Source organism: Nyctibius grandis, chromosome 5, assembly GCF_013368605.1.
Source record: "Nyctibius grandis isolate bNycGra1 chromosome 5, bNycGra1.pri, whole genome shotgun sequence".
Classification (NCBI taxonomy): Eukaryota; Metazoa; Chordata; class Aves; order Nyctibiiformes; family Nyctibiidae; genus Nyctibius; species Nyctibius grandis.
In genome coordinates this window covers 89,169,155-89,192,569 of record NC_090662.1, presented here as the reverse complement: position 1 = coordinate 89,192,569, position 23,415 = coordinate 89,169,155, and the positions used below count along the sequence as shown (strand labels likewise).

At 43.2% G+C, this 23,415-nt stretch overlaps 1 protein-coding gene across 1 annotated transcript in view; it reads left to right on the top strand.

Annotated features, from left to right (window-relative positions):
• Positions 1 to 182: 182 nt before the first annotated feature.
• PTPRO (protein tyrosine phosphatase receptor type O) overlaps positions 183 to 23,415 on the top strand; it is a 157,224-nt gene continuing 133,991 nt past the window's right edge. Inside the window, 3 exon segments of the mRNA XM_068401932.1 lie at positions 183 to 281; positions 283 to 322; positions 325 to 377. Of these exon segments, the coding sequence (XP_068258033.1) occupies positions 183 to 281; positions 283 to 322; positions 325 to 377 (192 nt within the window).

The window sequence follows — 23,415 nt, the reverse complement described above, 5'->3', positions numbered from 1 at the left end:
AGCGAGGGGCGCGATCGCCCAAACTCCTGCGAGGGGAGACACTCCCCGCCGCCGCCACCTCCCCTTCCTCCTCCTTCTCCTCCTCCACCTCCTCCTCCCCGCCGCAAACCCCAAATAAAAGGGGCGGGGGGCGGCAGGATGCGCCGCTCGGCGGGGAGGTCGGCGCCGCCGCCGGCCGCCTGATGCTGCCGCAATTCGCCATTGCCGGGCACGGCTTGGAGCCGAGCGGAGGGAGGCGAGGGGCAGAGGAGCAGCAGCCCCCCCTGCCCCGCCGCCCCCGCGGGCCGCGGCCGCCGTCCCCCCCGATGCCCGGCCGCCGCCGGCGGGGGGCCCCGGGGGCCCGCTCCTGTCTGCTCTGGCTCTTTGTGTTGCTGAAGGTAAGTGCCGGGGAAGGGGAGGGGTGCGGGTCCCCACCTCCCGTGGGGACCGAGCCCCCTTCGCGCCGCCTTTGTGTGCCTTCCCGGGGGGACCGCGGCGCCCGGGCACGGCCAGGCGGCTGTGCCCGCTCCGCCTCTCCCGCGGGGCGGTGGAGGCAGGGGCTCAGCCCCGGCTGTCCCCGCTTTGTGCTCCCGCGGGCAGCCGCGCAGGATCCACATGTGGATTTGGGGCCGGGGAGGGGCGGGCGGGCGGTGCCGCCCCGCGGTGCGCGGTCGGACGGGCGGGCGGGCGGCCCGCTCCGCCGTGCCTCGGGGCGAGATGCGCTCCCGCAGCCCCTCCGAAAGTGCCAGGAGCCCGGGGGAGCTGCGGCGGCGCTTCCTCCCATCTTCCGCCTCCTCCAAAGTTACCCGCTTCCCGGCGGGGGTGCTGCGGGAGGGGTAAGGTGGCGTTTTGGGGGTGCACTTGCCCCGCGGGCCGGGCCGTGGCGGGGACGCCGCGCTGTCCTTCAGCACCGCCCGCCCCGGCCCCGGGCACCGCCCGGCTGCGGCGCTGGCTGCGGGGGAACACACCCCGCCGCCACGCGTGCCCCCATTAAATGTCTCTTGTCTTTCATGCATCCCGCCGCCAAGAGACCCGATGTGAAAATGGAGCTAACAAAGGGGCGGGTGCTGGACCGTGTCGGTTTTATCGTGGCAGAATTCAACATCGCTTTCTGATCAGTACCGTGCTGTGTTCAGGCTCAGCCTGTCTTCTCGGCAGATTAATTTTTCAAAGTTCTGCTTAATGCTTCAAACCTGGTTTCACATGACATTTTTTATCTTTATGCTTTCGCTCCCTTAATGGTTTCTCAAGCATATTTAATATGCTTCCTGTAACTTCTGAAAGAAAATGTACCGTCTAGGCGAATACCATGTAAATGTCATTGCCCTAAAGTACAGTGTTCAGCACTGCTAAAAACTTCGTTGTATATTTGTCAGTCACTGTTAAGGAGAGCTCTGCAACTAAGGACCCGACCTTTCAGAGTCTTACAAATGTAAATGTTCTATGGAAATCAGCAGGACTCCCTCTGTGAATAAGAGTTTGCAGGATCATGTCCTAGACCAGCAGTGGTGTCACTTCTAAAATTGACATTGCATTGACAGAACTATTTAAAGGGAAGCTTTCACAGCATCTGTTCGCATATAGTAGTCAACTGTCAGCTGTCTCATTTTCATAACTGCTGAAACATACATTTATGCAAGATAAAATGTTAATGTACAGACAAAATTTTGTTCCTTGGAATTGGGTGATATATTTTTTTTTTTTCAAGAAAGTAGGACTGTGGATGTTAACGCCCAGCAGAAAGCTGAAGGACTGCAGTTAATTTCTATTCTAGTTTGTTCCCTAATATAGAAATGCACTGTTTTAAGTTAACTGTTTTATCCCACAATCACAAGAGTTTATATTACTCTGAATCCTGGCTTTTTTAAAAAATCAAGGTGTTTTGGTGGTGGGTTTACTACCACTACTGTGACAGAAATTACTATGGTAAAGCAAGACAGGAAATAGTTTAAATTTGTAAAATACTATACTTGTAAAATAAATAATAAATCTCAAGAGAATTGGTAAAGGTTTGAAGGTAGCCAAGGCCTTAGATTTTCATTCTGTTGGAAAGTAACCATTACTTCAGAGCCAGATGAAACTCAGACAAACCCAGGACTGGAATGACAAAGAAAGCTGATGAGCATTAGCAGAATTTTGTAGTGTAAGAGAAGGTAAAGCTGTAACTCAAGGTACAGGTGCATCAGTAATGCCATGTGTGACTGGATTATGACTTTGGTTGGACAGCAAGTCTACTGTAATTAGTTGTCTTGTATATTATTATTAGAAACTACAATGAGAGGAGACCTGAGACTTCAGAGGATGCTCAAAGTAAATGTGGTTACAGGGAAGAAGTTGGGGAAGCAAGAGCAACGCTTGTTTCAGTTGACTCGAGTAGGACCACTTTCCTGAGACTGAAATTCACTGAGTTTTCTACATGTGCAATTCAATTCTACAAATTCTCAGAGTTTCTACATATTTTTTCAGTGACAAATAATTGAAAACCATTAATTTCAAAACAAGGCATTTCCCTAGTTTTGTGCTGTTTAGTTCTGCCAGCCTGTTGAAGCAACATTAAAATTATCTAGCCTCAAGTTATTAAATTGGTGTTCCATCTGGAAGTTAATCTCATTGAAAAAGCAGCGGCATTGAACGGATGAATCTGAAGACGGGCAAAACTGATGTCTGCATGCTTGCTGTTTCAGCATTAGCAGCCCAAATGTCACTTGCTAAGCTGTATCTGCTTCACATGGCCTTGGTGCCCATCTGGCAGTTTGTAAAATCATCGGCAGACTTTGTACAGTGATAAAACTGCTAAAAGCAAATTTTCTCTTTCCTTCTAGTTGTCGTATTTCATGGTGTAAAGCAATAGTGCCAACTTGTTCCAACTCCTGACATTGTCTAAGGTTGCTGGTACGGTCAGTGACAAAAGGAAATCAAACAGGGATATTGCTCACTGCATGTTATGTGCCTGATGTTGTTGCCTATGGGCAAGTAATATTTAGTTTCTTCTTTCAGAGTGCAGTGTGAATGCTTTTTGAGCCCCAAAGCAATATCGTAATCTTTCTTGGAAAAACAGCAATGTGATCTTGAACCTTTATCATTCTCTTTCTTTAGTGGTTTTCTTACCTCATGGCTCGTTTAGAAACTAGCAGAACAAAAGTATTGTGTGTGAGCTCAGCTATTAATATGGGTTTACAGTACTTGAGAGAAAAACAGGGTTGAGTCCTGCTTCAGAGAAAAGCGTCCAAACACTCTGCTGTAGGAATCTCTTAGTATGTTGCCATTTTGTAACTGGTCTGTCTTCTCTGGTGTTTCCGTCTCTGAATGGCTGGAATGCACAGTCCTTAGCAGCTTGCTTTGTATTTGTCTCACTTTGGTGTGGCAAAGGCATGGCTGATCACAGCCAAAAGGAAAAGCTGTACTTCAGCTAAATAAAGAACAGTAAAAAGTAGACACGCTCTCTGTTTCCAGTGACTGATGTTATCTTTCCCATCTTTTCTAACTTCAATCCAGCAACCTTTCCTTAGTCATGTCTATACTGAGCTTTGGCCAGTTGAAGTTCTGCCCTGGATGTGTGACTGATATGTCAGATGTCCCCTGTTGTTAGTAGCTTGCACCTGAGTGTTTTTATATTTCCTTGCTGTATTATTTGTGTGGAAGAAGATAGACCTTAAGTAGGGGACAAAAGCACCTTAAACATGCCAAACCTGATACTGGGACATCATTTACAATCTGTTACACCTCCAAGAGGGACTGACCAAACAATGAGAAAACTGGTTGTCACAGCAGTTCCATGTATGGACTAAATAGGAAGGATGACACCCTTCAGGAAAACTGTCTATAAATACAAATAAAAAAGTGCATCTCTTATTTCCAGGAGACTGAGGTCTTTGTATGTCAGTCTTGTATGCTCTTCAGGTTCTGCAGACAGAGCAGCATCACCCTCTTTCTTTCACCTAGCAAGGACAATTCTTTATGTCTGGCAGGTTAGACTTTTGTCCACTAGTACATCAGTTTGTGGAGTTTGGTGTCATAGTGAAGTCTAAATTTAGGTTTACATTGACCAAGGCATTCAAAGAGATTTAGGTTCTGTAAGAGTTCACTCCATACCGCCTTACCCAACAAAGGACGTGTTTCTGTTGGTGTAATTTTCAAGAATATCTGCATCTAATGTTAATAATCTGAAGCAAAATCCATGCTTTCAGGGCACTGCCTCCTTTTGTGGGAGAAGCCTTTTTAAGAGAGAGGCTGATTTCACAGCTGGGAGCCCCAGTTCTTCACCACTGTTTACTTCTGGCTTGAAAAGAAGTGGACACTTAATGAGAATTTTGGTAAGAGTCCTTTTAGCATCACTTCTCTGTCTAAGAGATGCTAACTGAAACTCTTATTGAGAAAACAAGGTTGTTTTTTTTTCTCCTAACGGCAGTGTCCTGCCAGTACCAAAATAAGAGCCTCCCTATCTTACCAGTTCATTTTTGTTTGCAAAACTAATGTAAGATTTCCTCATGATGGGACAGACTCAGAGGAGCTACTGAGGTAAAACAGTCCGAACCTTGCTGCCTACCATTAGTCTGAGAATATCCAGGTCATATGGGAGAGAAAAGTATCCTTCCAGCAAAAACATACACTTTTTTCTTTTGAAAAAACTTTATGAATGGCCATCCTTAGCTTAAAACTTCTACGAATCACATTCTCTCTCATTGCATTATTTTCATGGACTATTTCTAGGCTAGGATGATTCTAGAGGGCAAAGCTAATGAAGATGATGCTTGGATGCCACCTCATGTTTACAGAATTTGTAGTAGACATTGGCAAAACCCTCTCTGCCACTGGAATAAGGGTCTGCTATTACTCTTTGGCAAATTTCTGGCTTCATTATGGTGAAATGATAGTGGACCATCAAGAAAAGGTCTTTCATCTCTGCAGGAGTTATAAGCCCCAGACTCAAATTGCAAGAGGTCAATAAGGCAATTTCTAGGTTGCATCACCTCAGACAGAAGCTGCACTCAAGGGTGATCCCTCATTCAGGTTAAGACAGGGACCATGCTGAATAAAGACTTACCTGTGGTGATCCCATGGCGATCATTAAAGGGCTTACACGTGTTGTGCTGAATGAACTTGAGAAACCCACTAATCTCTGCATTTCTGATGTCACCACACAGAGCAATCCAGACAGATCATGAAATGACCTTACAGAGCTTCAGAATAAATGTTAAACCGAACAAAGTCTTGTCTATGTCCATATTGAGACTCATTTTACTCGACAGTCTCAGCTCTGGAGAAGAGAGCTTTTTTTACTTAAGCATATAGGTCAGGATGATAAATGTCAAAAAAATAAAGCTTTGAAAACAGGTCTTTCTGCTGAACAACTTAAAAGGCTCGTAGTTAATTTTAGTTTTAAGTGTTCTTTAAAATGATTTGCCTTTTCCATGGGAGAAGTTTGTATCAATTTTATCATCCTACCCACTCTTATCCTCTAGTAAATTAGTGATTATGCTTGTGTTACTCAAGATATTAAAGATTCTATTTTTGCAGCAAAATGTAATTGGTTGCAATGTAAAGGAAAAAAAAATCAAACCTTGATAAATGTTAACAATGTTTTAAAATGAAAATCTTTACACAGAGTTTATTACATAGGAGTCTACTTAGAAAATCGAGAATGACTTATTAAATATGTTCTGCACACAAAAGCTATTATAACTTTTTTTTAATTAAGCTTCCTTCAATGTATACTTGAAAAGAGAAAAATCTTTACGAAAGAAATGTGGCAACACATACCAGCTGCCATGTGCGCAATGTGTAACAGATGACTAGAGAATGGGAGATGCTTGTAACAAAAAGGTTACCTTGCTTTTCATAGCACTGTGTAAGCTTGAATGAATACAGCCCGTGAAGGGAGCAGCTCATAAGGAGGAAGTCTGCTGTCTTTACGGTAAGCCAAACGTGATGCATTTCATTTCTGGAACTCCTTCATTCCTATGCTAGGAAATTACAGTGGCTTTTAAATGAAGGAGTTCCAGAAATAAAATGATATGCATCAAGTCTGGCTCACCATAAAGATAGCACATTATACCAGAGCAAAAGTAGTATGTGCTGTGCTCAAATTACTGTGATTATCTTTGCATTTTCTCTTCTGTATTTAGAGAAGAAATGCTTCACAGTGAACATCAGTGATGGGAAAGTTAGTGACACAGCTGATGGTAACAGGGAAGAGAGCTATGAGGACATATGTTTTTAAGGGAATTAATACACTCAGCTTTCAGTATGCTGGTCTTGAGGTGGCAGCATGGACATGAAAAGAGAGTATGTAGGATAGGCACTGTGAATGGGTAGAAAACATAATGTTGGGGATGGAAAAATTCGAGTGGGACACAAGCACAGGCACTGAGCACTTCAGAGGAGCTGAGTGGAGATAACAGAAGTCAACAACTCTGCTATTCTATGTCAGCCAGAGATTTAACACAAGGTAGCTGTTTGGAAGAGATGAACCTCTTGGAGGATAAACATCCTAAATTCCTTTTTAAGTACTTTGGGAAAAACAGATAGTGTTGCCTGTCAATCTAACAGCTGTGATTTTGAAATGATTGGCCCTTAGTGCTCTTTAGGAGGTAGAGACATGGGTCTTCTAGTCATGTTGGAAGGGTTTGAACAACGGTAGCTTCTTTGTGTGCTATAAACCTGTAGGTCCCCAATTTAGTTATGTTGACTTCTGACTATATAATGCAAAGGCCAAGTCTTTGGGGTGAGAGGTAGGTCCCAGTCACTAAGTTGCCAATCGGATCAGCAGCTCCTTCAATTTTAAAAGCTTTCCGTCATTTCCTTGACTCATCTCTAGAATCAACCAAGAAGGGGCTGTTCTTCAAGGCTGAGAGGAGTCCCCAGAACAGACCACAGACTGTCCTAATTGCCTTGTTACCTTTGTGTAATCTGCTGTTTGCCACATGTCTGTTATATCCACCACAGCTTTTCAGGATCACTTCCTCAGTCATATGGAAGTCATTTTAACACGGAAAGTCTTTGCTTCTTGTTGACCTATCAAACAAGAAGGAAGGGTCTAGTTCTCATTCCACTTACAAACAGCAAAGAAATTTTAAATTCGAGTAAGAAAAAAACAAACCAAAAAAGCCCCCAACACTCTATTAAAATATGATGAAGAAAGGTACAGATAATTGGCAGAAAAAATTCCACAGAAAGAATGCTAATTAGTGTTTTCCCAAATTACTGCAAGGCAGATTTAAGAAAAAAAAGAACACTTTTCCAACAGCAATGAAATTAATTTATTTATTATTTGCTTAGCACTGCTGTGTCTAGCTTTATTCTGTATGCAAAATATCTGCAGACCTTGCCTGAAGTCTGAAAGATAGACACATCAAAATAAGGATGCTCTAGATAACTGAGAAATGATTATCATATATGCCAGTTGCTGGTATTCTCCAAGGAGCGGTATACCTTCCAAACAGAAATGAATCACTATTGCTTCCCCCAGGAACTGAGCAGAGGGTTTTTTCTTTTTGCTGTTGTTGTTTGCTGCTTTTGTTTTTATTCAGTATTGATTTCTACAGGATGTTGCTCAGCAGAACTTCTGGACATTTACATCATTTTAAAACATCAAAAAATAATTAATAATCAATGCGACTTTAATCCCTTCAAAGAGAACCCATTAACCTACAAAAAATGCTCTAGCTCACAATAGTTTCATGAAAGTAACTGTATGCAGGGCAAGAGATGAAAGACAGAACCATCACTCAGATTTTTTTTTTTTTTTTAAAGAGAACTTTTATTCAAAACAGAGAATATAGCTAATATTTTATTGCAGTCTGCCTACTGTAAATTAGGAGGTTTGTTTTTTAATAATTTTCTTTCTCTAACTTGGCTGCCTCTGCCTAATCTTGCACTGATATTATCTTGAGTCATCAACATCTGCTTCTGAGGAAAAGATGATGATGTCACAAAATCGATATCGGAGGATCCTATACTGTAATCCCTTTTCAGGGAAGTCCATTAAATCAGTGCCTCTCCTTCTGTGAGTAATGACTGTAGAATCAAGCCCTCTAATTTTGCTGTGTGAAGGAATAAGCAGATGGGATGGGATTGTACATAATTAACTAGCAGTTATTAAACACAAAAAGAAAAATTATGACATTTCCTGAAAGATAAATGAACACATAGTGAATACTTAAGTGTATTTCAAAATGATCTCTGATATAAAATTACTTTTCAGTGAGTTACAAAATAATGTGTTAAACTAAAAATGCTTTTTTATTTTATATCTTTTTTTGAAAACCAACTCAAGACTCCATAGGCTCTGAAGCCCTGTCAGGTTTCCTCAGCAGCATTGTGGGAAATCATGAAAACTACAGAATGGTGATATCGTATGATGTCACTAGCATTTAACTGAAATGGAGGCACTCCATGAATACAGATAATAATTTTGTCATCTCACTTGTTGTTTATGTGCAACATCGACCTCTGTTAGCTGGAACCAGAACTGATGGGTTGCCTCTAATTCTTAGGATGCTGGGAGCTATCAGAGAGGCTATTGTGCTTCTGGGAATGGGTCCAAAGTCCCACTGAAGTCAATGGAAGTCTTTTATGTTGCTTTAAATGGGCTTTGGATCAAGCTGTAGCGGGAAGACCTGAGATCTCAGCCGGGTGATGCTGTGAAGTTTGACATGCAGCACAGGCCTAACTGTGACGTGCCCGTGACCTAGGGCTTGCTGCCGTGTCGGTAGCATAAACTGGAGGCCACAGAATGGTTTTCATTTTTGGAATCTGAGGGTCTGATGGCTTAAAGAAACTCTGAATTGGATAAATCTTGAGCAGTTTTCTTGCTTAGGGAGTAGCTGTATTGGCAAGAGTTGGTGTGTCATAACCCACAGCTGGAGCCAGTGTAATAGGAGCACGCTTGAATGCTTCTGCTCTTACAAGAGCAACTTCTTTGCAGGAAACTTAAATTATGTAACTAATGCTAGGCAAAAAATAGGGTGGTTTTCTCCATGAAGAGCCATCAGTTTCCTCTTTCTTTTCCTCTGCCTGTTTCAGGGACTTATTTGATAAGAGTTTGAATTTAAGTACATTTCAACCTATAGCTACTTTTGCTGGCACTGCAGCATCAACACAGATACATGGATGGATGGAAACCAAATTCTACATCAGTACCAAATACTTGCTTTTATATGGATCTGAACAATACAGCTGGTCCCTGCTTCTTTAATAGGCTAGCTGAGTCAAAAGTAATACCAAAACCCAATGACTACCTGGGGCCTTTGAATTTTAGAACACAAACTCTCATCCTGCTCTGCTCCGGTGCGATCTAAACACAGCCATTATCTCCTAAACTCTTTCACTTACACTCGTCCAGTTAACTACAGAAAAGTAGACTTTCAATATCTGTGATCACACAAATGGAGATACCAGTTCAAAATATATTCACATTCATATATCTGAAGTTACTTCTCAAATTCTGGGTCCTTTCTGCATTTAAGATAGAAGTCTGGAAAATAATTTTTCTCTAAAGGGCAAATGCAGAGCCAAATTAAGAGCTGGCAATGAGTCCAAGTTACCTATTGAGTAGCAGAGCTGCTCTTGCTTGGAGAAACTCATGGTGGAGTCAAATCCTCTGAATTCCTTCCATGAAGACGAGAAAACTGAATGTGTTCTTAGATGTACACACAGAGCAATTGTGGAGATTAATTGAGCTCTGTCTGTTTCTGCATGGATATGTTTCTGTTTGGTTTAAAACTTGAGAATCAGAGGGGTGAATAGTCAAAAGAAGTGAACAATAGCAGCAAGTAAAAAAAAAAAAAAAAAAAGAGAGTTTTGGCCCTTTGACTACAGTCCTTTGCAACAGCTTTAAATGGGATCTGCATATTGTAAATTTTCTTTAAAAATAAGATATTTAGTTTTTTCTTTTAATGTTTTGTCACCGATGACCCAAACTTTGCAGGCGCCTTTTTGCAAAGCAACATACCAGAGACCAAATGGCTATGGCAGACATCATGCTTGATGCTGGGACTAAGAGGTTTTTATGCAGTGGCATGACAGACTAGCTATCAGATACCAGTTTTTCCTGGTAGGCATTACTACACCAGGTGATGACAGTAGCAAGTAAGGATATCAGTAAGTGTCCAGATGGAGGAAACAAATTCTGGAATGTCTATTATATGGTGCATGAGCATTCGGCTTGGAGCAGAGCCAGAATGCCTTCCCTATGGCCTCACCAGAAGGACTGGTGTGTTTGGAATAGTTGCAGATGACATTATTTCATACACAATTAAAATATATTTGTGAACATTATGAAGTTAGGAGATAAAATGGAAAAGAAACAGAAGCATTTTGGAACATGCCAGAGCATATCTTGCAGGGTTTGTCTGATCCAGTTATGTACATCTTTTTTTCTGCATCCCTTTTCTTTCCGTAGCTAACCTTTAATAAAGGTGTGACCTGTTTGAAGATTGGCTTTTAGTAATGCTATCTTGTAATGGATGTATAGGATCAGCTGTTCATTGTCGGTATATACTGTGGGGGAAACTTATCTACTGATGATGGTATTTTTATTTTTATCTGAAAGATTTTTTTCTTTTATTTTTTTCTGGAGGTAGGGAGTTTTTGCCCTCATGAGTGCTGGTTATATGATTAAAGCATATAAGAGCTAGTGGATACCTGAATTAGCAGTAGTTTTAAGTGGAAGAATCAGCCTTGCCATTGAAATGTTTAGAATAATGTGATTTGGTTTTCTAAGCTGATAGTTTACCACCTCTGCATTTGTCTGCTGTCCTGTAAGGTATATGGGTCTTACATGGTGCTTAGAAAGAAACAGTCACATTTTCTCATGCTTATTTCCCAGTGTAATAAGTTATTGCATTGAGGTTCCACAACACAGCAGAACTGGGCTTGCAGCAAGCTACCTTGCCTAGAGCGAGGAAAGTCAAGGGCTGCAGCGTTGAACTGCCTGTCGATGCAGCGGTAAGGCTGAGAGTCAAAAGCAAGGAATGATTCTCTTCAAAAAGGGTGAGGCAAACGTCACAATGATGTTTTAAGCTGGATGTGGTCTGGTTGGATATCATTGGACGGTTTGTTTTGCTGCCTGCTTTTTGGACTATTGTAGGTATCTTCTCATTTATCCTCCTAGCTGGCTTTAGGCTGACAGTAATGCTGATGTTCCTTGCTCCACTGCATAGCTGGGAGGGTGTGCAGGGTACACTGCCCAATTGTGGCACGTGGGGAAAGGGGGCAGCAAGAGACTGCAACAGGCCAGCTGAGAAAGCAGACAATTCAGAATTGTCCCCTGGTTGTCAACAAAATTGTAAATGCTGTAGTACAGGCTACAGGGTACTAGAAGGTAAGGGGGCTCAAGATAGTTGGTTAGCATTCAAGGACTGCTTCTTCCGAGCTCAAGATCAGAGCATCCCAGCAGGTAGGAAGTCAAGGAAGGGTACCAGGAGAGCTGCATGGTTAAACAGGGAACTGCTGGGCAAACTCAAGTGGAAGAAGAGGGTGTACAGATCACGGAAGGAGGGGCTGGCCACTTGGGAGGAATATAAGCCTGTTGTCAGAGGATGTAGGGAGGCAACTAGGAAAGCTAAGGCCTCCTTGGAATTAAACCTTGCAAGAGAGGTCAAGGACAACAGAAAGGGCTTCTTCAAATACATTGCAGGTAAAACCAACACTAGAGGCAATGTAGGCCCACTGATGAATGAGGTGGGGGCCCTGGAGACAGAGGATAAAAAGAAGGCGGAGTTACTGAATGCCTTCTTTGCCTCTGTCTATACTGTTGGAGGCTGTCCTGAGGAGCCCTGGACCCCTGAGGCCCCAGAAGAAGTCAGGATAGAGGAGGAATCTGTCTTGGTTGAAGAGGGCTGGGTCAGGGACCAATTAAGCAATCTGGACGTCCATAAATCCATGGACCCTGATTGGATGCACCCGCGGGTGCTGAGGGAGCTGGCGGAAGTCATTGCTAGGCCACTCTCCATCATCTTTGCTAAGTCGTGGGCAACGGGAGAGGTGCCTGAGGACTGGAGGAAAGCGAATGTCACTCCAGTCTTCAAAAAGGGCAAGAAGGAGGACCCGGGTAACTATAGACCGGTCAGCCTCACCTCCATCCCCGGAAAGGTAATGGAACAACTTGTCCTTGGTGCTGTCTCTAGGCACATCAAGGATAGGGGGATCATTAGGGGCAGTCAACATGGCTTCACCAAGGGGAAGTCATGCTTAACCAACCTGATAGCCTTTTATGAGGACATAACCCAGTGGATAGATGATGGTAAAGCTGTGGATGTTGTCTATCTCTATTTCAGTAAAGCATTTGGCACTGTCTCCCACAGCATCCTCGCAGCTAAACTGAGGAAGTGTGGTCTGGATGATCAGATAGTGAGGTGGATTGTGAACTGGCTGAAGGAAAGAAGCCAGAGAGTGGTGGTCAATGGGACATAGTCCAGTTGGAGGCCTGTGTCTAGCAGAGTCCCTCAAGGGTCAGTACTGGGACCAGTTCTATTCAATATATTCATTAATGACTTGGATGAGGGAATAGAGAGCACTGTCAGCAAGTTCGCTGATGACACCAAACTGGGAGGAGTGGCTGACACACCGGAAGACTGTGCAGCTATTCAGAGAGACCTGGACAGGCTGGAGAGTTGGGCGGGGAAACATTTAATGAAATATAACAAGGGCAAGTGTAGAGTCCTGCATCTGGGCAAGAACAACCCCATGTACCAGTACAAGTTGGGGACAGACCTGTTGGAGAGCAGCGTAGGGGAAAGGGACCTGGGGGTCCTAGTGGACAACAGGATGACCATGAGCCAGCAATGTGCCCTTGTGGCCAAGAAGGCCAATGGCATCCTGGGGTGTATTAGAAGGGGTGTGGTTAGCAGGTCAAGAGAGGTTCTCCTCCCCCTCTACTCTGCCCTGGTGAGGCCGCATCTGGAATATTGTGTCCAGTTCTGGGCCCCTCAGTTCAAGAAGGACAGGGAACTGCCAGAGAGAGTCCAGCGCAGAGCCACGAAGATGATTAAGGGAGTGGAACATCTCCCTTATGAGGAGAGGCTGAGGGAGCTGGGTCTCTTTAGCTTAGAGGAGACTGAGGGGTGACCTCATTAATGTTTATAAATATGTAAAGGGCAAGTGTCATGAGGATGGAGCCAGGCTCTTCTCAGTGACATCCCTTGACAGGACAAGGGGCAATGGGTGCAAGCTGGAACACAGGAGGTTCCGCATAAATATGAGGAAAAACTTCTTTACGGTGAGGGTGACCGAACACTGGAACAGGCTGCCCAGAGAGGTTGTGGAGTCTCCTTCTCTGGAGACATTCAAAACCCGCCTGGACGCGTTCCTGTGTGATATGATCTAGGTAATCCTGCTCCGGCAGGGGGATTGGACTAGATGATCTCTCGAGGTCCCTTCCAATCCCTAACATTCTGTGATTCTGTGATACAGAGCGAGGACTGTGCACATCTCTGAGGTTACAGGGAAACGTGTAACTGTTTAGAGTCATACAGTAATTTAGGCTGGAAGGGATGCCCGGACACCATCTGGTCTGAGCCTTGGCTCAAAGCAGGGCCAAGTAGGTTGGGGACTAAGGGCCATGTCTGGATGAGTTTTGAGTATCTGCGAGAATGGATATTCTACCGCCTCTCTGGACAACCTCTTAGGCCCCTGCAGGAAAGGAATGACAGTCAATTAAACCTTTTTAAAAATCATGAATTGAGACTCAAAAAAGCATGAAACTGTCTTATTAACCTGACTGATTTTTTTTCTTAAATTAATTTAAAAATAATATTAGGCTATCTTTCTTTGTAGAATTTAAAACTCTGGGTTTTAGTCACAAGCTTTTTGCTGAAGTCTGTTGGTTTTCTTGCATTCACCAGCTTCTTGGAGCCTGAGCTTTAAATATAACATCAAGGATAAAATTCTTAGTGCCGCCATTGTTAGAATGTGCCTTAGTTATCACTTAAACTTTCTGCGGAGTCAGGCAGGTATCTGCCATCACTGCACATTCATTTCACAGGTTCACATATCTCAAGAAGGCTTTTTGATTGAGATTCCCCCCCCACCCTCTTTCTGACTTAACACTTCTGGGAGGAGAACCATGTCTTCATCTATTTTACAAAGTTAGGTCTTAGGCATGCAGGAAACCATTAAAGCTTCACCGCAGGGGTACTTATGAGCAATGTGAATTAAAGGGTGTTGGGGCAGGGCTGGCCTCTCTCCTGGCTACCTTAGTGCTGGAGCAGAGGAATTGGTCATCACTGCATCTAGTTAGAGAAACATGTAAAAATCAAGGTGGAAGAAAAATACATATCTCAAGGGAATATGTGGAATCCTTTCTGGAAATTTCTCTTACTCTTTTTCTATTGATAACTGAACCACTGCTCCTAAAATCAATAGATTACAAGAACTTGATACACTTAATGAGCTCCAAAGGTACAGTTACTTTGGACTGTGATTACGGCTTCTGCTGCCTGCCTCTGCATCATACTAGCGTTTTATTACTAATGATTTATAATGTTGGAGGGGAGGATGAATTTGGTGATTCATTAGTTTTTTAATAGATTTTGCATTGAAATTATATTAGCTCATATTTTCAGATGTTTACTTGTCCATGCTAGAATACAGATTTATTTCTTTTTTAACTACAGGATACAGAGTAATAAAAAATACCTGCCTCCCAACCAAACAAAAAACTGAAAAAAAATCCAAAGCCCAAAGAAAAAAACCTCCCCCCCAAGTTTAAAGAAATCCCTAAGATGGTGGTTGTTCTATGGCCCTTACTTCTTCCAGTTTTGTTCCATGAATCTGATTTCCAAACAATATCACCATAAAAAAGCCTTCTGTCTATAGTTTTAAAAAGTCAGCTCTTCCAGTGAATAACACAAAAGCATATCTTACAGTTAAAAAAGCCCTTATAAAAATGATGCTTTTCCCCTGAAGACCCTACAATGCCAGATTTAATTTATTTTGGGAAGACAGACTATTCTAAGGAACGTGCTTACCATTTGTGAAGTGAAAGGTGTCAGCAGAGAGTGTGAAGATATCCTGGAGAACAGAGCTTACACAGAACCAGATCAGTTTATAGAAAAAGGAAAAACCTCTGCACTTCTTTATATTCAGCATAAAAGATATGGATAGAAGGGATTTTGAGATGTCATGCATGGCCTAGGGTGGATGAGCTGTGCTCAGACTGTGGGTTCAGAAAGTTCGGTTCCCTAATCCCAACTCTTTTCAAAGCTGGATTTAGCTCTATGCCAAACTCTCTGGCCTCCGTTGTGCAGGGAGGGTGGTGTGAAGGAGGAGACCTTGAGGTCTGCTTCACACGCTGCTGTTCCCAGCAGAGCTGCAGGGCATGTGGGAAAGGGCTCCAGACTGAAATGGCTCTGCCACAGAGCCCCTTGCCTGCAACACCATTTAAATGAACAATTTCAGTTCGTATTAATAATTTGTAAGGTTTATAGATTATTAAAACAGGGATTGTCTGATAGTTGCATGTCATGTGAGTACAGGAGTTTCACGTATACTCTGTTTTTTCCACTGTGTGTTGTTTCTTTGTCTTTTACAAGTTTGAAGAACAAAGTCTAGTTGTGTCAGATGATGCCTGGGATTGATCCTTTATATTTTTGTCCAGAAATGCTACCCCATGTTCCTACAGTACTGTGATGGATGGCTGGTAATTGCTGGATGCCCATTGTGAATTTTTGCAATGCTAATGAAAAGTCTTTTTGCATTAGGAGATGAGCCCCAGCCTGAATGAGAGGAAGCAGATGGACTGCAGAGATAAGTCTGCATCCTGCACCCAGGAATGCATGTGCTACGTTAAGAAGGCTAATAGAGGGGAAGGGGAGTGTCCACTTCGCCCCCTGATAAATTCATCTCTCTGCTGTCAGAAATAGCTGCAGAATGGGAATCCCAGAAATGGCTGGGATTTTTCTCTACTGAAATGGTCTATTCTCATTTATCTCTTTTCCTCTTTGCATATTGGCATATTCCTTCTCTGCAAGTATTTATCCCAAGACTTTACTTGGAGTGTCGGACTAAAGGTCATATCCATTTTTTTCTCTGTCTTTCTCTCCTTTTTTTTTCCCCCTCTAGTCTCTCTGTTTCAAAAGATGTCAAATTAAATAACTGATGATTTCTTTTGGTGCCATAAGGCCTTCACAATATGCGTATTAGGGTTTAGTGCATTTTTATTTTCTGCATCTCAGTGCTTTCAATTTGTATGCAGAGCCATCCTCTTACTGTGAACTCCTATGCCCAGAGCTGAGGATTATGTTCTTATCCAACATATGTACTCAGCCTGAAATGCTAAATCTCTGCTACTAGAGGAATGGAAAGATGTTATGGTTAAAGGAGCTATGTCAAAGTAACCAGTAAGATCAAACTATAAATCATTTCTGGTGAGAGGCAAGATAAAGATTCTCCCTGAATGTTTGCATCCCCCGACCAGCACTAATGCATAAAATTTAAATATTGCTATTCTGACTGTGATGGATTAAACAAATATGGGTTTTAATTAAAAAAAAATCAGTTTTTTGTGACAGTGATGGAGGAATCTCTGTGGATGCTGTTTTCTAAAGGAGCGGTCAGATTTTGGTAGCCTGTAGCATGGGGGCTGTGGAAACAGAGGATGATAGTGGCATAGTGGGGCCTGGGTTGTTCCCCCACCCCTTCAGCCAGCCTGGTCTCACTGGGAGACCAGAAGTGGTTCCTGCAGGACTTGACCTGCTGGTGTCCCTGTCTGCCTTGTTCCTATTGCAACAGTTCAGGTAGGAGGAGAAGAGAGGGCAGAATAACTCACCTGGCTTTGTAGCTCCCCCCATTACACGCCAGAAGTTGCCCGCTGATGCTGGCAGTCAGTGTGTACAGCTGCAGCACAGGGTGGCTTCATGGCAGGGAATGGGAGGGTAGTGGCTGGGACCTGCCCAGATGTTGGGGAGGAGCCAGCTGCTCTTGCCTGCCCGTGAGTCTTGAGGGGGCTCGCGGAGGCAGGTGGTCGGCCAGGCTTGCTAACATTACCTTGCTAACGGTGCTCTTCCATCCCTGCAGCTTTGCACTGGAGAAGGGTGCTGTATCTTCCCATTTTCAGAGAAAGGCAACATTGCTAGCTGGGGAGAAGGCGGCAACACCATACTTTCAGCTGGTCCTTTCCTTTTGAGGTCATTCTGAAATCATGAGGTATCCTGAAAGGGAGGAAGCAGATGCTGTGTCCTCCTCTGCAGTGCAGCTGGGCTTTGCTAGTGCATCCCTCTCTGATACACAGCTGGTACAAGCCGCAGAGGGATTGCTGTGGTACCTCAGCTCAGATGTTTTCTGAGGGCTTACGTTACCATTCACATTATCACATCATTGTCGTAACAGAGTGCTGACTGGTGCCTAAAATGCTGGTAGGGAGCTTACCCATGGATAAGCTGCGGGCTAATCTGGTTTTCAGTTTGTGAAACTGGGCTCAGTACTTGAGGGGGAGAGGAGGAACGCCTCTGAGCACCTCTGAGGCAGCATCTTGTTGGAGAGTTGAAAGAAATTTCTAGTGAAGTGCAAAGACAAAGAATCTTTTCCTTTTCCTCATGAATTAAATACTAGATGATTTTTTTTTACAGTAATGAGCAGAGTGTGTGGATGTTTTATTTATTAATGCTGTGCAAAAAGTACTGCAGAGGTTGGGTATTCAGAAAGTTTGAAAGGCAAAATAATAATTTAGATTGACCGACAAAAATATTTTTGTAGTTCTTGCTATGACAGAGAAGCCTAAGAAGCTTCCTGGCAAATGTTTCGATTCTCCAGAAAGAACGTTTCAATCCTAAGCTTTCAGCCCTCTTTAAAGAAAAATGGAGGCAGGGACAGTCAGGAAAATTCAGCAACTTTAACCATTTGCAGGTATTTGTAAACAGTTGCAATTGGCAGAGATCTGTGTTTTTCCAAGAATAAAATACTAGCCCATTTCTCGCATTTGTCCTTTCTAGTGTTTGTCCCCTCGCTATTGTTTCCTTGGCCTCTTTCCTCTCCAGCCCACTTCTTCCACTTCTGTTTCACCTGTCATCTCCTCCTGCCATGCTCAGCCCTGATTCTCCTCCACCCACACTTAACCCTGCTCAAGTCCCTTCACCTCACACCCAGCCTCTAACACACCCTCCTCACCTAAACCGTGTAACCTCATTTCTCAAATATTTTGCTTTTCACTTCTATGTGAAATTTCTCAGTAAACGTTTTGGATTGCGTTTTATAACAGTCAAAGAAAAAGCTTTTTTTGCACACATCATTTACAGCCATTTAACCCATCTCAATAGTTAACTTGCAGTGGAATGCTAAATAGTCACAAAAAGACTATGATTACATGAAAAGACTATTTTAGTGAAAATAGCTGCTATTCAGATAAAAATCATTTTTCTCAGGGGGAAAAAAGGGCCAATTACTTTGCTTAGTCACCTACACTGTGAATTCAAATGATCTTCATCTAAAGCAATAGTGTTACACTGATTTTAGCTACACTTGGTAAAAATCAACATCAGTCTCTGACTTTCAGGTCAGCTGGCTGTAACTGTGCTAGGGTTTTATAAACTTGTCCTGGTTACATTTCATAGAATCACAAGATGGTTGAGGTTGGAAGGGACCTCCAGAGGTCATCTGATCCAACACCCCAGCTCAAGCAGGGCCACCTAGAGCTGGTTCCCAGGACTTTGTGCAGACAGCTTTTGCACATCTCTTAGCATGTATCTCCACAACCTCTTTGGGCAACATACCACCACCAGTTGGCCATATACCACCACCACCATCTGGCCCTGGAATACCAGCACACAATCAACACATAGCAGACTCTTGATATAGATACACTACTGAAAAATGTAAATTGATGAATTTTTTTAATTTTCCAAACTAAAAATTCTTTCTCCCTTAGAAATATATGGTTGTTTGTCTTAAAAATATTGTACTGTAATCTTAAAAGGATGGGGACTTCAAAGCCTTTGTGAAGACCTCAAAATTGATTTTTTTTTTTCTTCTCCCCGCCTCCCTTCACCTTTTCTTGGACAGCTTTTAATGCAAATTTGTTTGCGTATTTTTATCTGTCTGAATTACATATATTCCTTCCATTAATCATACTCCAAACTTTCTGGTAGATAAATTGGTCCTCCTCTACACCAGGACAGGTTGATGGCCCATAAAAATAGATTTTCCAGGACTATTGCTGTGGCTATGTGATTTATACCAAGGCCCTCCCTAAGTTCTAACCCCACTATTACTAACAACAGTGGTGCTCCCACACAACATACTGGGATTTAATTGGTCACACTATTAGCAAACAGGAATGCTTTCTATGGAAGGTGTATGACCTTGCTTTTGAATATCACGGTTTTAAGTTCTTGTAATTTTTGCTAGAAAACCAGTGACTCCATCAATTTATGAAAGCAAATAAATAATAAACTAAAACCATAAAAACATGTTTTGTGAAGGTTATCTTCAAAGAGTTTCAATGGAGGTCTCCAATCCGTGTATGGAAAGCTGGTGACTAGGTACAGTCTCTGATACAAAAGGAATAGAATGACAGCTCTAAGCTGCGGCTGGGGAAAATGTGGGACCCCTTCAAGAGAGGTGTCCTGCTAACAGCACAAAAACTCTGTGGCTTTGCTGGTGTGTGGGGTTCCTGAGCAGGTGGTGCAGCTGGACTGGTGGCTCTGGAAGAGTGTTGAATGGCATGTGAGTCACATAGCAGCAGACAGGGGCTGAGGTGAAGCAGGAACACAATGGTAAGGGGCAAACGAGCAAGCCTCAGGTGGCCGTGCTGAGTCGTGTGGCTTTGCAGATATTTCCTTTACTTCCTTCCAGAAATTTTGTCCAGGTGCATTTACACGAGTTCACAAATCTTCCTGAGTTTCTGGATGTCTGATAGCCAGGACAGGTTGGATGCTGCTCATAGGAGCTATTGGGCTGTGTAGGTCCAGCCTCCCCAGAGTGCTGAGATTGCTGCACACGCAGGATAACTTACAGAGTTAAGAGGAAAGTGTTGCCTTTATGCTTCTGAATGCGTTAGGAAGCACTGCAAATGCCTTCAAAAGCATCTGCATGTGTGTTTCTGTACAAATCCAGCAGTTTGGTTTCCTTGTTCCCACACACTAACATAATTACAGGTGGACCAGCAAGGCAGTATCTTGCTTCCACCGAAATTGATGTCAGTCTTTCCACTATATTTCCACCTATGAAGATGGTGGGACTGGGCCACAGGTAAGGGTCTTTTCACCCCAGTACCTACTTGCAAGCATAGACCTCATCTAAGTAAAGCCCACGAGGCTGCGCCTAACCTGGAACAAGTGGCTTTGACAAAGCGACCCATGTCCTGAGGCTTGGGGTTGTCCTTAACTACCCGGCTGAACTGAGGCTGGAGATTTTACTCTCTTCAATGATCACATTGACTTCAGACTGTTTTGTAGACCTCAGGGCCAACTTGAGTATAGAGCTGCAAGACCCAGCTATGAAATGAGAGATAAAGCGTTTTCCAAAGGATAATATCTGTGATGACATTATCTTGTGTTTAGTGGTAACACTTATTGCAGTGGTGTCAGGTCTTAAGTTCACCTGGCTCATGTTGCTTCCTCCCAGTAGTTTACTGGTTCCAGGATGTTTCACTCCTTTTGGCTCCAGTCCTTCCCTTTGTAAAGCCACTGGCCCTTCTCTTGCATCACCTCTGGTACTTGTTGGACCCTTTTTTTGGAGCCAGCCCTGCTCACCACTTCAGCTGGGGTAGTTTTGTGGAGGGATTGCAAGCACAGCCTTCAAAATGAGTGTTCCAGCAGGCAGTGGAAAGGGTGGGAGCAGATGGCTGGCAGGTGACAAGGGAAACAAGGAGCAGTTTCTCCTTCCTCTGCTGACAGCAGGCTGTTGGGTCCGTACAAACTGTCTCATGTCTCTTCACTTTTAGAAATAAGAGCAAACCCAAGCAGTACTTCAGCAGGAACCCACCTGGAACAAGCAGTTCACTAGGAAGGAAATTTTCTTGAGTTTCAAGAAGAGTAGGAACTGTACTTGGAGTCTTCATTAAATTCAAAGTCTGGTTGGTCAAATATTGTTTGTGTTTTCAGCTATGCACAAAGTCCCTTGCCGGTGGACCTGGTGCTAGCCAGTGTTGATGCAGGCTGGCCCAAGGTTCTTCTGTCCCAGAAGACTGCTCTGAGTCAAAAAAGGGGGGAAAAAAGGGGAGGGGGGGAAGTCAGAGAGGTTCCCCTGCCTCCAATGAATAGTAGGCAGGTGTAAATATGTGTTTTAATATAGATAAAAGTTTCAGGCAGGTTTCCTCTTGTGAATATTTCAATGTGTCTTATGTAATTGTTTTGGGGAAGTCTGAGGAACACTATTGGGGAAAACGAGTTCTCCATCAATGTAGGGTGTTACAGTCCTGTCCTGAAATTTGTAAAGGGATCATGCTGGGACTACTGCCTTTCATGTCCTGTAACAGATTTCCTAGATGGGCTTTCTGAATGGGCAATAAAGATGGCCAGTAAAGGATGGCTGAAATTTTGATGAAGACCAGACCAATTTAACCCATGGGTGTTCTTTTACCTTCTGATCATTTCTAGAAATGATTTATCACTAAGTAAGACTGTTCTAGATGTACATCAGCTGTCAGCTGAAAAAGAGTCTGGAGACAAGATACATTCAAAATATCTGCCGTTATTAAGTAAATAAAGTGACCTGAACTGGAAGCGTTCACTTGGTCAGCAAACCGATTACTACTGTAAAACCTTGCTTGGCTGCATTTTGGTAAGCCACAGTTCTGCATTGGAAATGGTTATTTTTAGTTTTTTACCTTAACAAAGTCAGATAGGAGATTCTGCTGAAGTGGAAGCATCTCTGCAGATTAGCATGGGACAAAGGATAATTAAATCCTGGCACCTAAAGATACTGAGAGGGGTAGAGAGTATTAGCACTGGTGTTCACGTACTTGCTAATGTCTATCTCATCTCCACAGGAAAATGAAACCTAATGATGCGATATTTTATATTTTAATGATTCCATACCTGTATTTAATTGCAGTTTGTGAACCACAGTCCTATCTTCCTGTCATTAATATACAAATGAAGGTAGTGAGTTTTATTTTCTGGTTATCTTTTATTATAGATTAACATGTCCTTTTGAGACAGCTTATTGGTAATTGCTAGAAGTCATTCTCAGATTAATGTACACATTTTATAGATGTGTAAGAGGGGCCCTAAAAGGAACATGTTCGTGGAGAGTTTGGGACTAAGCTGCTCTTTTTGTCTTCAAAAATATGATGTGCTGGGTGAACTGGGTAACCTGCCCATGGCACACCTAATGCACTTGCGGGGGGTATATAGGATCCAGGAGAGCAAACTGCCGCCTGTTCTGATCACAGGAATGAGCATATTACTGAGTACAGACTAAATTTCAGTCATAAGTAATGCATTAACATCAGTATTACACTATCAGCATTGCTTTTCTGCCCTTAGTAAAACTAAAGAAAGTTCACCTTTTAAATTCTATTCAGATTTGTAAATGAGCATTTTGAGTGATGGCTTCATCTACTGCAAGCAAAAGGAAGTGATTTACAGTGTGTGTCAGTAGAACACTGTTATGTGAGGAGAGATTAACAATTATAATTTCAGACTCAACAGTATTTATAATTCCGAATTGTCTGATTTAATGCAAATGTACTGTCTTAAATACTGTGCTCTGTCTTAATTAGATAAAATAATCCTTTCTTGCTTGGGTAGTCCCCTAAATCAGCGACTAGCCTAACATCCTCAGGATCATGCTTTTGCATTGTTTAATCCACACCGATTGTACAAACTGGAAGAAAAAGAGAAGAAACTGGTCTCTTACATATCCAGCACAGGAGACATAGCTCCATATTTAAATCCCTCTGGGTTCATTTCCAGTTGTTCATTTCAAGAGGAGACAACTGTAGGCATCAGTGAGCTCAGACCAGACTTCCCCTGGTTGAACAGCTTCTGCAACCACCCTTTTTGGGAATTTCTGCACCGTAGAAGTGGTGTTAGTAGAGAGTTAACCAAGGAAGCATCAGCCTGACCCAGTGCACGGCTGACATAATGAACAGAGTACACTCAAGCAAGGAGGCAAGATCTGGGACTGGTGCCCTGTGCTGGTAGCAATTACTGAGCGGCCCTTTGGCTGGATGGGTCTGCAGTGCAATCAGGATTAAGTGATTATATCTCAGGTACTTGTGCCTAAACTGGTTTTAGTCTAATCAGGTCAGCTACCGATAGCAGCAGAGCTGTGGTGATGTGGGCTTTAGCCGCTGAGTATGCAGCCGAGGTGCAGCCTGCACTGAAACCAGTGTTTCCACAGCTCCATAGCTAGCAGGCACAGGGCCAAACTCTCTTCCACATGTGTAATCCTGTTAAACTCAGTGGGACCGCTTCCATGAGGGAAGAGCAGCAGAATTGGACTGTGCAGCACAACCGTATTAAAATTGCTTGGCGATGGAGCGCAGCTGCATCT